General features: G+C 38.3%; 1 protein-coding gene across 4 annotated transcripts in view; it reads left to right on the top strand.

The window, feature by feature from the left end:
* Positions 1–14,327, top strand: part of USP25 (ubiquitin specific peptidase 25) — a 93,463-nt gene that overhangs the window by 62,963 nt on the left and 16,173 nt on the right. For all 4 annotated transcript variants that reach the window (XM_052794165.1, XM_052794164.1, XM_052794166.1 and 1 more), the window contains 8 exons: positions 1,419–1,546; positions 2,305–2,400; positions 2,716–2,877; positions 4,713–4,921; positions 5,548–5,618; positions 9,325–9,553; positions 10,925–11,122; positions 12,629–12,768. In XM_052794165.1, the coding sequence (XP_052650125.1) occupies positions 1,419–1,546; positions 2,305–2,400; positions 2,716–2,877; positions 4,713–4,921; positions 5,548–5,618; positions 9,325–9,553; positions 10,925–11,122; positions 12,629–12,768 (1,233 nt within the window). The remainder of the gene's footprint in view (positions 1–1,418; positions 1,547–2,304; positions 2,401–2,715; positions 2,878–4,712; positions 4,922–5,547; positions 5,619–9,324; positions 9,554–10,924; positions 11,123–12,628; positions 12,769–14,327) is intronic.

Below are 14,327 nucleotides of genomic sequence, written 5' to 3'. Positions count from 1 at the left end.
GAGATAATGTTTGTCAGCATCATCGTTGATGAACTTCAGCACGTCAGCAGCTTAGTCATCGTTAAGTGGTTTGGGGGCCTTGCAATAAAAGGGGTTTAGGGGGAAGGATTGTGCTGTGGCTTTGCTGACTTTAGCATTGAAATTTACTGATGTGTGAAGCTGCTGCAAGAAAGAAGTCATGATTGTCTCCTTTAAAACTGAAAAGGTGGTTGGTGTGGAGGCTGGTATAGGCAAGAAAAGGGAAGGCAGCTCACTTTGCGTATAAAGAGATGAGAGGAGTGATATGAGGGCAATGAACTAGGAAAATTCAGCAACATCCTGGAAATCTGTTAGTGTGACAAGGCTACGTGTGCTAAAGCTGGGCAAGGGGAGAAGAGAGGAAACATTGCACTGAGATGTGGAGTGATGAGAACCTAGACCTGAATTTTAGCCATTAGCACAGGAAGAAAAGGCTGTCTTGAAAGTATTGTGTGAAAAGACTATTCAAGACATTTGGCTGGATAGGAGAGCTTGAAGTGAGCCCCGAGTCAAATGCTACATCTGGGCTATGGGCATTGACGTCAGAAATATGTGGCAACGGTGTCTGCAGTAATCAGGGAAGCTTCAGTTGATGGTTAGACATCCAAAACGTATTAAATGGATAGACCGTGGGTTTTATGTTGTAGCCTGGGGAGAAAAAAGGAACTCTAATGCTGGAATTGGAGCTGAATTTGTCTTGAAGTTGAGAAATGAAGTATGTGAGGAAAGAAATATGGACTAAGGATAGACCTCTACTGAATACTCAGAGAAAACTGGGATGAGGTGATGCTAACATGGGTTGGTCCATGGACAGATTAGCAGTGATTAGAGACATGAGCCAAGACTTCAGGAGAGGTTGTTAGTATGGAGGAGATTTCCAGAAAAAGTGTTCACCTTGTCTGACCCAGCCCAGAGTACTCATTGATCCTGCTTCGGAGGAGGTCATTAGAAACTTTGGGTGATATCAGGTGAATGAAAGGGTCAGAAACTTGAGTCTGAGGGAACTAGGGAGAAGAGCACTTGACACAGTGTAAAGAACCCTTTCAGTGGTATTGGAGAGTTCAAAGAGAACAGGACAGTTGGCAAGGCAGGTAGGTTCAAGTGTAGGCCACTTTTAGTATGAGGGAGACAAATGTGAAAAGAAGCAGCCTTCCTGCCTTCTCTGCTTTAACGCAGGTAGTGATAGATGAGTTGAAAAGCTCTGATGCAGCGTGGGTGACGAATGGTCTCTGTTTACACTGAAGGGGCAAGATGGGAACTTTGGAAAGCTTATGCTGATCCACCCTCTAGAACCAATTTCTCCCATAGCTATGTCAGTCTGCAGGTATTGTACCATTATTATTAAAGTTCTGTTATTGGAAGGTATTCATTGTGGGGTTTTCTGTTTTTCTTTTGTTCAGCACTGGTTCACTGAGCTTCCTCCTGTCTTAACTTTTGAGCTATCAAGATTTGAGTTTAATCAGGCTTTGGGGAGACCAGAGAAGATACACAACAAATTAGAATTTCCTCCAATTTTGTATCTGGACAGGTACAGTACAATATTATCAACAAAGTCTTAGTATGAATATAAATTAAATCTCATGAGTTTGGTAAAGTTGCTGGTGCATCTTATACTAGCTTAAATCACAGTACATTTCTGTTCCAGCTAGACAAATTAAAATTTTCATGGGTTTCATCTGTTTCAGAAAATACACATAGATAACAATTTAAGACATACTGCTACTTTGGGCTAAAACCTGCTTGCACTTCAGTCTTTAATTTATTGCTAGGTAGTTGTGTACACAGGCAAAATACTCTGAAAAATCACTGTTTATGAGCCCATTTGGGAAAGAGGGTGAGAAGTCAGATATTTCATGGTGTTCCAGATGGACTGCATGGTTTGAAGAGGATTCTCAGCAGCAGTATGTGTCGTTTATGTGTAGAGGTGAAATATCGTGATGATTTTCAGTTAGATGCTGAATGTTATTTGTGAGCCTAAATAATGAAACAGGAGTACAGCTATGTGGTTGCTACTTAAACCACTTAATTTAGAAGCTTTCTAATACATGTTTGTCATCCATGGTACGAACAGAGCTTTTGACACTGGGGAAAAAGCATCCTCTGAAAGTTGTGGGAGGGGAGCTTAATGGGTTTACCACTTTCTTCTCAGTTCTGTTTTACTGCTTAATATGTTGTAGGTTTTAGAGGGCGTGAGTTTTCATTAGCAGTATGGCTGATGGGTACAGACCTCAGTTTGTGTTGGGATGCTATGGGCTGACACCTCTTTTTAAATTTCATATTTTACAGGTATATGCACAAAAACAGAGAAATAACAAGAATTAAACGGGATGAAATCAAGAGACTCAAAGAGTACCTCACAGTTTTACAACAGAGATTAGAACGGTACTATAGATAACTGTAAATGCAAATAATATTAGAGGCTCCTTTCAGTAACTCCTATATTAGTAACTCCTTTCAGCTATACACTTTGTGTGTAGTTATTTGCTCTAGATTTCTCTTGTGTATCTCTTCTTTCACCATTTTCCTTGGAAACTGTACAAGTGTGATAATTCTGATGCATGAAACATGCTAGGAAAGGCTTGCTTTATTTAAATGCAGTCAAGCAGAAAGAAATCTTTTTCTTCTTCTTTTTTTTTTTTTTTTTTTTTTTTTTTTTTTAATGAGAGTCATGGCATTAATACATTTTATGGTTAACAGATATTTAAGCTATGGTTCTGGTCCTAAACGATTCCCCTTGGTAGATGTCCTGCAGTATGCCTTGGAGTTCGCCTCCAGCAAGCCGGTGTGCACATCTCCTGTTGATGACCTGGGTGCTAGTGCCCCTGCCAGTGGCATGCTGCCGGCCCAGACCTTGCCCAGGTAAGGGCTACCTCCTGCTCTCCCAAGGTGAGAGGCCAGTCATCACCTCAGTGCAAACCTGGCCGCTGAGAGAGAGGGGAGGGAGTTTAACTGCTTTCTTCACCAGATTAATACAACTAGGCATCTCCTAAGGGGTATAGCATAAAGTTTCTCCTAGAAGTATTTTTCAGCACAACAGACTTAGACTTAAATAAATAAACTAAAATGTTATTAATCTGGGTTTGTCTCATGCACTTATAAAAATGTCCTTAGGTGGAGAACTACCATTTTCAAACAAAGCACAGTTCCACCTACAATTCCAAATAGACATGTTATCTGGTGAGGTCACTGCTTCCCAACTGTATTGTTTAAAAATCTGAATTTAGGAAGCATGTATGTACTGCAGAGCTTCAAGGTTTCTGGTGTACAATTTATATGTTAATTTTTGCCTGGGAGTTAAGCTTCTTTTCTGCTTTGCAGCTTTCAATTCTAACAGTTTGTCAGGAACCTAATAGTCTGACTTTTTAAATACAGAGTAGCCAACGTATCAGGGAGATAAAGGTCCAATAATATTGTTTTTCTCATTATTGAAGCTAGTAACTATTAGTAACAGTTAATAGAGTATAATCTAGGATAGGACTTGGCTATGTGGACGCTAACAGTTTATAACAGAGATTTTTATATTGCATTTGGAAAGTAGAGTTCTAGGTTCTGGTCCGGTCAAGATGGTTAACTGTGTAGTTCAGAGAAGTGAAGTAAATGAATCTAAAAAGCCTTTAAAATATTTCAAATGTCTTACTGATATAATGCCAGTAGGAATTGTGATGATTGATAAGAGAAGACAAACTTTTAAAAGCTACCACCGCTTGCATGAAATACAGTATCAGAAGTAATATAGTCTGTTCAAACTCCTATGTAGGAAGTTTGTTCTGTAAAAATGTAAGTATTATGACTTTTTTGTCAATCTGTAGAAACACAACAGCATGTTATGTGGAGTGCCGTTGTCAGCACTTAATGTTCTCAGAACTTTCTAAACTACCGAAGAATCCAGGTTCCTCAGGCTGTATCATGATGCTGTACACAAAGTAAAAAGTCAGTGGCTTGCTAAAAAGGCAGTGGCTTGCTAGAAAGATCTTTAGATTCCTGTTATGCATATGGTTACATATAGGTGGTCTTGTTGATGGCAAGAGAAATATCTGTAACAGGTTCTCATTTTTAATATTCTGCTGCTCTTGTAGAATTCTCCTAAGCTAGCTGCTTTGCTCTTTGAGTTAGAAGGCTTGTTTGGAACAAGTTTAGATGGTTTGGTGCTAAATTTCCAGTGTGCTGTAAATATCAGAGGTCCCTACATTGTTGCTGTTCAGTTAACACAAGTTGTAGGTAGGCAATAGGAAAAAGAAAGTCTTCTAGGCAGAAGACATGTGAAGAAGTTGTTAAACAGAGAACTTGCGTTTATTGGATTTTATGGTCAATGAGCCATAAGACAACTGCTGTGTTTTTTCTCCCAGCGGTTTGGCAGTAAATGTTTCAAACCACAGTGATTACTTGCATGACGTTATTTGAAAGCGTTGAATAGCATTTCAGGTAAGGCAAACTGTGGTTTGACTGATTCAATCCAATTTAGATTCCTTTATCTTTGGTATTGGCAGCCAGAGTTGTTGTTATGCTAACATGTAGTACACCACAAAGTTTTCAGAATTTACATACTAATTCCATACTGATATTGTAGGAACCTTTCCTGGATTGCACTGTAGGAAATTACCTTTAAAATTTCTGTTTTCAGATGAAAAGATTATTTTTATGGTGTAGCTTTTAAATGATTCAATTTTTGTATTTCGTGTTTTGAATGAATGCAGCACAGTAGAGCAGCAGGGGCCTTCATCTTCAGATGTTCCAAGCACATCTCCTGTACAAAGATCGGTAATACATAAACCATTCACACAATCACGAATTCCTCCTGATCTGCCAATGCATCCGGCACCAAGGCACATCACTGAGGAAGAGCTGTCTGTCCTAGAAGGCTGTTTGCATCGCTGGAGGACTGAAGTAGAGAATGACACTAGAGGTAATGCCACAGGCTGGGGAATGCATGTGCTGTTGGAAAAGATTTGTGGAAGTGGGGGAAATCGCCTTAACGTACATGTGTGTGTTGAGTTGCTTGTTTCGTACTTCTAAACTTATCTCTAGACATAGGAAGGGAAGTCAGTTAAGAGATTGCAGTAGACTGGAGGTATATAAACTGAAGATGCAAACTGGGCATTGAGTGAAGCATCCATGGGTGTTTCAACACAGGTTTCTCATCTGTACCTGATGTTGGGGGGAGTAGAGCGAAACAGAGGTGGGATCCACACCAAAGGATGTCTTTGCAGATGTGTCTGAGCTGTCAGTGTGATAGTGGCTGGGCCCATGCTGTGACTTGGTGCTCTGCAGGGGAGTTTAGGGTGACCCTTTCCATAAGGGAAAATTCAGCAAATTTCTGAGCAAGCACTTTCTGAAGTGGGTAGAGCTTATGGTCCATTCCCTTGCTCTGAGGGAAACGAGAAGTAGTTGTTCCAGCAGGGGCGGGCTCGGTTGAGCTCTAGGAAACAAGCAGTGGTGTATCACGGATCATGCTCTGCTTTAATATAGATGTAGCCATGTGCAATTATGCAGCCTTATGGAAGAGAGCTTCTGTTTTTATTTTTCTTTTAGATTTACAAGAAAGTATATCTAGAATACATCGGACAATTGAATTGATGTACTCTGACAAAACAATGGTCCAAGTAAGTACAATTTCTGCATGAGAATTCAAAATAGATCCTTTTTGTCACTTTTATTGAAGTTCGTAGATGCTTGAAAATATAGCAAGTATACAACAATTATATATAGTGGTTTGAGAAATTTCACTGGAAAGTCATAATGGGTTTTGCAAGCCTTTTAGTTATGCAGTCAGATGAAAGACAGTGTTACAATATTTTACGGTGGCATACTTAAGTTTAAGCAACTTAGTGATGAAAAGCCCAAATATGTTCTATCTCTGATTGACTTTTTTGACTTCAATGCAGAACTTCAGTTTTTATATAACACAATAAAATTTCCTCACCCCGATTTGACCATATTACTAGGTAATCTTACGACTTTAAGGTAGCAAAGCATTAGACACAAGAAACTATTATTTTTATACTTCGATGCTTATTGCTATTGTGTATTGCAACTTCCATACTAATACTTGGGAATTCAAGGCTCCTGATTTTAATTTGTAGTTAATAATGCTAGTAGGGGGGTTTTTTGTTGTCATTGTTTTGGTTTTTTGTTGTTTTTATTTATATATTTTTAAAAAACTCTGTCTAGATTTAGTATCAGTCATAACTTTGACTATTAGTCTAAGCTGCCTTTTAGGGAGATTCTCATGCTGTGTAATCTGAACAGCATTTTTAGAATGCTTTACTATGGAGCAGTGGCTCCTCTGGTATTTCTTATGTTCACATACTCATGTTCGCTCACTTCAACAGGTTTTAAGGTTAAGGATTACTTCCTCTGTTACTTTCTGTTAGTAAAAAGAACTATTTTCCTTCCAAGTAAGATCTGTTCAGCTTACAGTTTTCCTTGAGGTACGTTTTCACTTTGTACATGGCTTGTAATAGTTCTTGGCAGCCGAACTCTGATGTTAAGGATTTCAGGCAGACTTGCCTAGATGGCTTTCTTTAAGCTTGCTACTGGCAGGCATTTTTTTTCCTTAATACTTGTGTTGTAACAGGAAGGCTACAGGCTACATGTTATCTAACAGTAAAATGAAGTAATTTGGTGATCTTGCATCCAAATAGCCTACCTGTGTTGGCTTAGGTGTTATAGGAGGAAATACCTCTGGGTGGCAAAGATACTAGTCAGCAATCATTACAATGGAAAAAGGACATTACTTAGTAAAACATGTTGTCCTAGTGCAGATTTGTATAATGTAGGCTAAAATTTTTTGTTTTGAACCAGAATTCCAGAAATGGAGGACAATGAAGATGGTATATAGATTTGTAGAGGGGGTTCCTGTGCCATGCCTGAAGGTAGTGGTGTGTTTTAAGTGATTGTTAGGGAACAAATAGGTACTGAACCCATCTGAAATCACAGTGGAAGCGAAGGCTGCCCTTCTGTGCTCAGCTGGTTTTGTCCCTATAGGTGTTTTGGCCCAATAGGAAGGAGGCAGGTGCACATAGCTGTCTGCTTTCCCCTGCTTACCTCTGTCTGCATCTGGGCAACTGGATTAGTGTTGCCCCAGTCTCTGGAAGCAGTTTCACAGTATTGATGTTTTCCTCTGAATGATACAGTTGTAGGACTGAAAGCTTTTCTTTTGTGAGTTGATAAGGTCTGGGTACATAAAACTAGATTTTTTTTAAGGAAAACGTGTTATATTTGCAGGATATTTCCTAGTGTTTGTATGAACTATTTAAGAAGCTCTTCATCTTCTCCTTGTGTCCTCTTTGATTCTAAGGAAACCACAGTTGTCATATCAAATATATTCCTGAAATTCTTATTTTGTCTCATCCTCCTGAATGAATAGATTTAATCAGCTGCTTATTTGATTATTTCCCTCCTTCTGTGAACTTGCTGTGGGGAAGTGTGACGCACCTGTTTTTCCTGTGAGAATTCATCTTTGATACATCAGCTTTGATATATCTGTTCTGTAGCTACATGTGACGAGGCCAGTGAAGCTCCATTTCTGTTTCATGAGTAGTAAGTGTAAGCTAAGAAGTTTAATGCCAAGTATTTACTTGTTGTGTTGCCCTGTACTGTTAATTACTGTTGATATAATGGCTTATTGGAAGAGATGCCTGTCAGCACTGAGCTCGCCTGTCCCCCAGTCACAGACCTCTGTGGGGAACCTTCCTGGAAACTCAGCATGGGTGACTGACAGCTGGTTCTCCAGAGCTGGAGGAAAGGGTAGGGGCCCTCAAGCTGACCCACTTAGCATGGTTTTAAGTAAAATGATTTAAATTCACCTGGGATTTTAATGCCCTAATTTAGGGTGAGGAGATTTTGTTGTCGAAGTCTAAAGAGGCTTCACTTACCTTTTTTTTTTTTTTTTTTTTTTTTTTTTTTTTTTTAAATCAGGATCTGCATATATTTCTGTGAATATGCATGGGCTTGCAATCATTTTAAGAAGGCTTTCACACTGTTTTGATAACAGATGTTAAAAACCCCAGAGCATTCAGATTTAAGGAGGAGTTAGGATTTCTTCTGTGTATACTTCTTGTGTTTGGGAGATTTACAGTGCAGTTTGGTCTCTGTGATGACAGACTGTTTGATTCCAGCTGCTGTGCAGTCAGTGAGCTTTTCAGTTCAAGTGGGGTTGCATAAATCTCCAGCACTTGCATATAGCCTCGAAGAGAATGATCAGGTTAAAAATAATTTCAAGGAGTTTCTCAAGTCATAGTTACATATGTATTTATGGTTACTGATTGTTGTGGTGCTCAAATGATATTTGCAACAAATATTTAGTACACCTTGTGTCAAATAGACCATTTATCTGCAGTCCAGACTGTGACACCAGTAAAAGATGGTTTCAGGTTTTTCATCCTAGCTGAGCTGTTGTCATTCAGGCATACTGTGCATGGCAGGGAAGATCAGTTTTCCCTTTTATGTTGCATTTGCTGTTTCAGCAGGTTAAAATGAGCTGATCACCAAGATGCTTTTAACAGACTTCTAAGTAAGGAAGGACTCATTCATTCTGCTTCTCTCTCTCTCCCCTTAGGATTTCCAACTATTTATGTAGAAACTAAGTTTTCCATTCTACTTACTTGTCAGTGAACATATGTAACCTGGGATACTGTTTACATTGATCCTAGAAACCAATTATCTTCCTTCTCTGCCTCAGGAGGAAGAGAGGACCTCTTCATGTGTTCCATGCTGCTTTTAGCAATGTTTTTACTGATGTGTTTAAAATACTGGAAAACAATTGTATTCCTATTCTACTGGAAGAATTTTACCTTTGGGTAATGGAAATATTCAACTCCCAGATATTCCTTTAAATAAACTCTCTTACTGGCACATAGAAAGCACAGAGTTTATTACCTTGAATTTGCATATGCCTTTCCAGACTTCAGGGCAAGTTTACCACGTCAGAACTGGAGCAAATCTTAGACACTGAAGGCTGACATATTTGAAGGTGGTTTGTAGATGCAAGGAAAGTAGGAATATTAAGGAATTAAGAAAAGAGGATGCCTGGCAGGAAAGACAGCAGAGTAGACATTTATGCTATAGACTCACTAATGTTTTTAAGATCTCTTGTAACTAGTAGTGGTAAGTAAAATAGTTCAAAGTCCTTTTGCTTAGTGGGTTGCTAGTTTTACCTCCCCCCCCGTCCTGTTTTGATCCTGTTTAACTTTATTTTTGTTACTTTTATTTAATGTAGCTATTATTGCTGGCAGATAGTAGGAGCTAAATGCTGGCAAGGAGAGTTTGACATTTTGGGTTTTTTTGTTTTGTTTTTGTTTTTTTAAGGTTCCTTATAGGTTGCATGCTGTGCTAGTTCATGAAGGTCAAGCTAATGCAGGACACTACTGGGCATATATTTATGACCACCACCAGAACAGATGGATGAAGTACAATGATATTTCCGTGACAAAGTCAACTTGGGAAGAGTTGGAACGGGACTCTTTTGGTGGTTACAGGAATGCCAGTGCATACTGTTTAATGTATATCAATGATAAGGAACAATACTTGATACAAGGTAATGTTATGGAAATGTTTTCTGCATGATGTAGAACAGCAGAATATATTGATAAAGTGAGCTTCTTTCAGATGTATTTCCAGATTTTTGAAATGGTTTTAATAATTATTCAAAGTTCTATTTATGCTCATAACTGTCAGTCAGATTGGTTTTGTAGGTGGAACAATTGCTCTTCAACTTTTAGGTTAATAAAGATAATGCCAGTGTTTCAGCATTATTAAGAGAGCAAAATAAACTAAGTTTGCTAATTTGTAAACATTTTAGCCAAGTGATCGCATGTTCAGAATTTTGGAGATACTATGTCACTGAACATTAGAACAGAAATATGGGAATACAGAAATGAGCCTCTTAACGTTAGAATCCTCATGTAGCTTTTTTTTTTCATAAGCTTCAGAATTCTGAACTTTACTGGAGCATAGAAACTTGAAGCTTTATGCAGTATATTGAAATACGAATAACTTAGCCCTACCAACCACACATTAAACCAAAGTAATACATGGGTCAGGAAATTTTTTCACAATGTAGTAGTATGTAACTATAAGGCTTATACGGAAGTGTTTGGAGAGAGGACAAAGATCCCTTAGCATGAGTTTTGTGAGGCCTGATAATGACAGCTAGGGAACTGACTGTGAAAATGGCCAGAGATTTAGTAATAAGTGGTGGAAAATTTTCATGTTCCTGCCTTTTCATAGGGCATAAAGCTAGAGTGCACATTTGTTCAGTTTTTAAATAAGAACCGATATTAGCCTTGACACTTCTACATTGCCAGATTAGTAGTAGACTTGCAGCCATCGGGTTTGTGGGCCCTGTAGGGTGGCTGTGCCACTCTAAGTCTGAGGCCTGCTTGCCAGGGGACAATTACAGATGATTGATCCTCTAGGATCTAGGATACTCTTGCAGAGACCATTCTCAAAGCAAAAAGGAAGATTACTCAATGTAGGTGGTGTTCTTATCAGTTGACTTTCCAAATCACTGTAGGCTCACTCTCCTTCCCCTTTTCTGCTGGGAAGTTGAATTGTGGCCAGCTCTGTGTGGCAGTAATGCAATCAAGCTATGGTTGTGTTTTTGTGACTTTTTTTTTGGATGTTCACAATCATAGGGTGCTCATGGCCCAAAAGGCTCATCTTTCAAAATGGCAATGATGTGATGGTGTCCAAAAATGTATAATCCAAAGATAGTAAGACCAGTAGCCATACATCTCAGTAGCAGAGGAGTGCCTGACAGATATAAAACCAGTTAAAAGTAACATAGTTTGGGGGTTTTGGTGCTGTACTGTATGTTTCCAGTAATTCCCTTGGGGAAACTTGTTGAACATGCTTTCTTTTCCCCTATTCTTTCTTTTTCTGAAATTTATATTTCATGTTACTGCAGAGGAGTTTAACAAAGAAACGGGACAGATCCTTGTTGGAATGGACACGCTACCTTCTGATCTAAGGGATTACGTCAAGGAAGACAATAAACGTTTTGAAAAAGAACTTGAAGAATGGGATGCAGAACTTGCTCAGAAGGCACAGCAGGAGAAGTTGTTATCTCAGATACCCAGGGCACCAGCACCCTCACCTGCTCCAGGTTAGCTGCTACTACCTGTTTGTAAAAGGAGTAGAACCAGAAGTCACTGCATTTTATATGTATTTTTTTGCAGCTTAAGAAAGGAAGAAAAAGTTCATTTGTGTAACCTTGAATTATAACTATTTACTTGACCAAGGTAACTGTACTTGCAGTTTAGTCTGGGGTTTGGGGTTTTTTTTTTTTCGTTTTATTTTTTCTTTAAAGAAAAAAATTATTTGTGGTTCTTCTGCCTTTTCCCTCCCAGTTGTGCTTAGCTTTTACTAATTTATTTTTTTTTCCCCCCATGGAAACTTTGACCTTTTAAGACAGGTAATTATTAACAGGTCTCACCAGTCTGTTATGAGAATTTATTAGTCCATAAGTGATGTATATTCTTCTTTTCAGAGTAATTGAGTAGAAGACCTACCTTCTTATTTTAAATTAGGACAGAATTTAGATCTGAAGAGAAGAATAATTTATTTTGTGCGATGTATTGATAGAGTTAGCAATAGTAGGGCACACTTAAGAAATTACTATGTAAAAATGAGGGTGTTAAAACTGTGGAAAAGGCTCTGAACAACAGTGAGGCCAATGCTGTTAGGAACCTACCTTATAAAGACCACTGGCAGTTTGACTATAAAACATATGCCTGCTTTGACACAGAAGAACCTGTCAGGTTTTAGGTTACATTCACCTTTTGCTCCATTGCAGAAGGCTGTATGTACACTATGTGAAAGATGACATGATGGATTTGTGTAGTGAGACTGCTGTCCAGATGTTCTCATTGCTGTATTTGTCATTAAGACTGAGCATATATTTCTCATAACTATCTATGACTACAAACTGAATGTAAAAAGTGCAGTGACTTAATGACTTTTCTCTTTTTGTAAACTCTGTGGACAGTGACTTCATCTTTTATACGTTTTGACTTCGTGAACACTTTGAGACTGGTTTTAGTTTTTTTGTTAGTAATGGAAAATACTAAATGAATGTTTTATTTGTCTTCCAATATTTGCTTTCATCATGTAAGGAATATAAGACACTGTTTATGCTAATCACTTTTATTGCCCTTAGGTGGGGGAGACTTTGAGATTTTTCTTTAAGTCAGAAGAATATAATGTCTTGATTATTTTGCAAAGTAAAAATACATCTGGCACTCAGGTGGCTGTAGGTCATTCCATATATTGGGTCTGTATCCCACAGAAGGTCCAAGTAGAATCTCATCTTTGTTCTCAGTCATCCCCTGTATGATTGATGAACACCCCTCACTCAAGAGCCTTAATGGGTCTATAGACAGGACAGGTCTGTTGTTCCTGATAAAAAATCATGGGTCCATTTATATGAAAGTGTTCAAAATTACCTGAGACACAGACTGGTATAAAGTTATATTTGTGAATGGGGGGACCTACCCAGCATTTTCTGTGTGGGTTACCTTATCTATGAGACAGTGATCCAAATAAAACTAATCAATTCAAAATTCATGCTTATGTTAACACACAAAATTGTTATCTTATTTCTGTCACTAAGTTCAAGCAGGAGAACCAGAATATTTAGAGCAGCCATCAAGAACTGATATTTCAAAGCACTTAAAAGAAGATTCTGTACAAGCAATCAATAAAGCTTTAGCTGAACAAGAAGATAGAGGTCCAGAAGCTATAATGGATACGGTGAGGACATTTTGAAGCTTGAAATGCTTCTTTTGCTTTTATCTTGCCAGTGGAAATGATACAATAGCTGATAAACAGGGGTGTGTGTGGAAACTTTGAACTGAAAATTGCCGTTTCTTCAGGGACTGTCAAACACTGAAGTCCGTCCAGAAAGTGTGTACTACAGTAATGGGTGTAGTAGAAGAAAAATACTAAGATAGATGTCCTCTATGTGGTTAAAGTACTTGTCAAAATTACAGCATATTGTTCAAATGACAATCATGTGTTTGTGCCCACCATCTTTTTAAAATGTTAGATGGTTCCATTTATTTTTGAGGAGTAAACATTGACATTCCATGTAAAGGACTTGAAAAATACTGCTTTAAACATTGAGGTTTTTGTCTGAGAAATGTAAGATTATAATTGAGTTCCCTTGAAAGACCTATGGAAGTTAAAGTAGCTTTCAAAAATAAGGGGGTTTTCAATAGTATCCTGTAACTTCAATGCAAATTCACAACTTTATGAAAATTATTTTTTGTGATTCATCAGATGTTATATATATTATCTTAAAATGGTTATAAGAATTAGTGTTGGGTGATTCTGTTTTCACTTCATACAACAAATACTAAGAGGAATTTGAAATTAACTACTTCACGAGTTATTAATGAAACTAATATTTAACAGTTTTTTCTTTCAGCAAGTATTTTTTTTGCTTCCCTATAAGTATATGGATAAATGACCAAGATATTGGCTACAAGAGCAAGTGCCTTTAAAGCAATATATACATCTGTCTGGGAACCATATCTGTAAGGATAAAACCTATGAAATGTACAGTATAGCTTCCTTAGGCACCCCTAGTAACCACTAGAGACACGAACAATTTAGATACGTGCAAAATTTGAAGCATGCTTCCCAAGTTCAGGTATGAATCCTTATTAAACAAAAGCAGTCTAGCCCCAGGTATCTTCAGGGCCAACAGGCAGGTCCTTGTAAAGCCTTTGAAAATGATGTGACAACTTGACTTCTACATCTGATGTGTTTTCCATTCCTCTGTCCTGTGGTGTTGGGAGAGCAGAGAAGCATGCCTTCTCTGCTAAACTGAAATCAAAGCCAACAGGCAAACTAATCTAACCCTGGATGAAAAGATGCTCTACTACTAATGCTTTAGGCTACTGCATATCTTTTGAGTTCTCAGAACACACAACAGCGTAGGGGGAGCCTGTGTAATACAAGTTACTTGCAGCTGAAGGGGTAGCTATGAAGACAGCAAACCCACGATAAAATGTCTTGCATGTTACTGTCCTCTTTCTAGGGTCTGTGGCCATCCATCCTGGTGGGATGTGGAAGAATCTTACAGACTTGATTCCACGGATCTAGTATTTTAGTTTAGGCTAAGGACACTTTGCACGGCAATCAGCCTTAGGACTTCACAAGACCGTGGTTGAGGAACCACATGGGGAACATCATGATAAGCTTAATAAGGCAGATGCATGTTGTCTTATTCCAGTATTTTCACTGCATTGTTCTGCAACAAGGTGGATGGCTCTTTAAAAATAAAACCAAAAAACCCCAAACCATGT

The sequence above is a fragment of the Harpia harpyja genome, chromosome 8, assembly GCF_026419915.1.
Source record: "Harpia harpyja isolate bHarHar1 chromosome 8, bHarHar1 primary haplotype, whole genome shotgun sequence".
NCBI classification, from domain to species: domain Eukaryota; kingdom Metazoa; phylum Chordata; class Aves; order Accipitriformes; family Accipitridae; genus Harpia; species Harpia harpyja.
The sequence above is the reverse complement of the archived record's forward strand: the minus strand, read 5'-3'. Positions and strand labels throughout refer to the sequence as shown.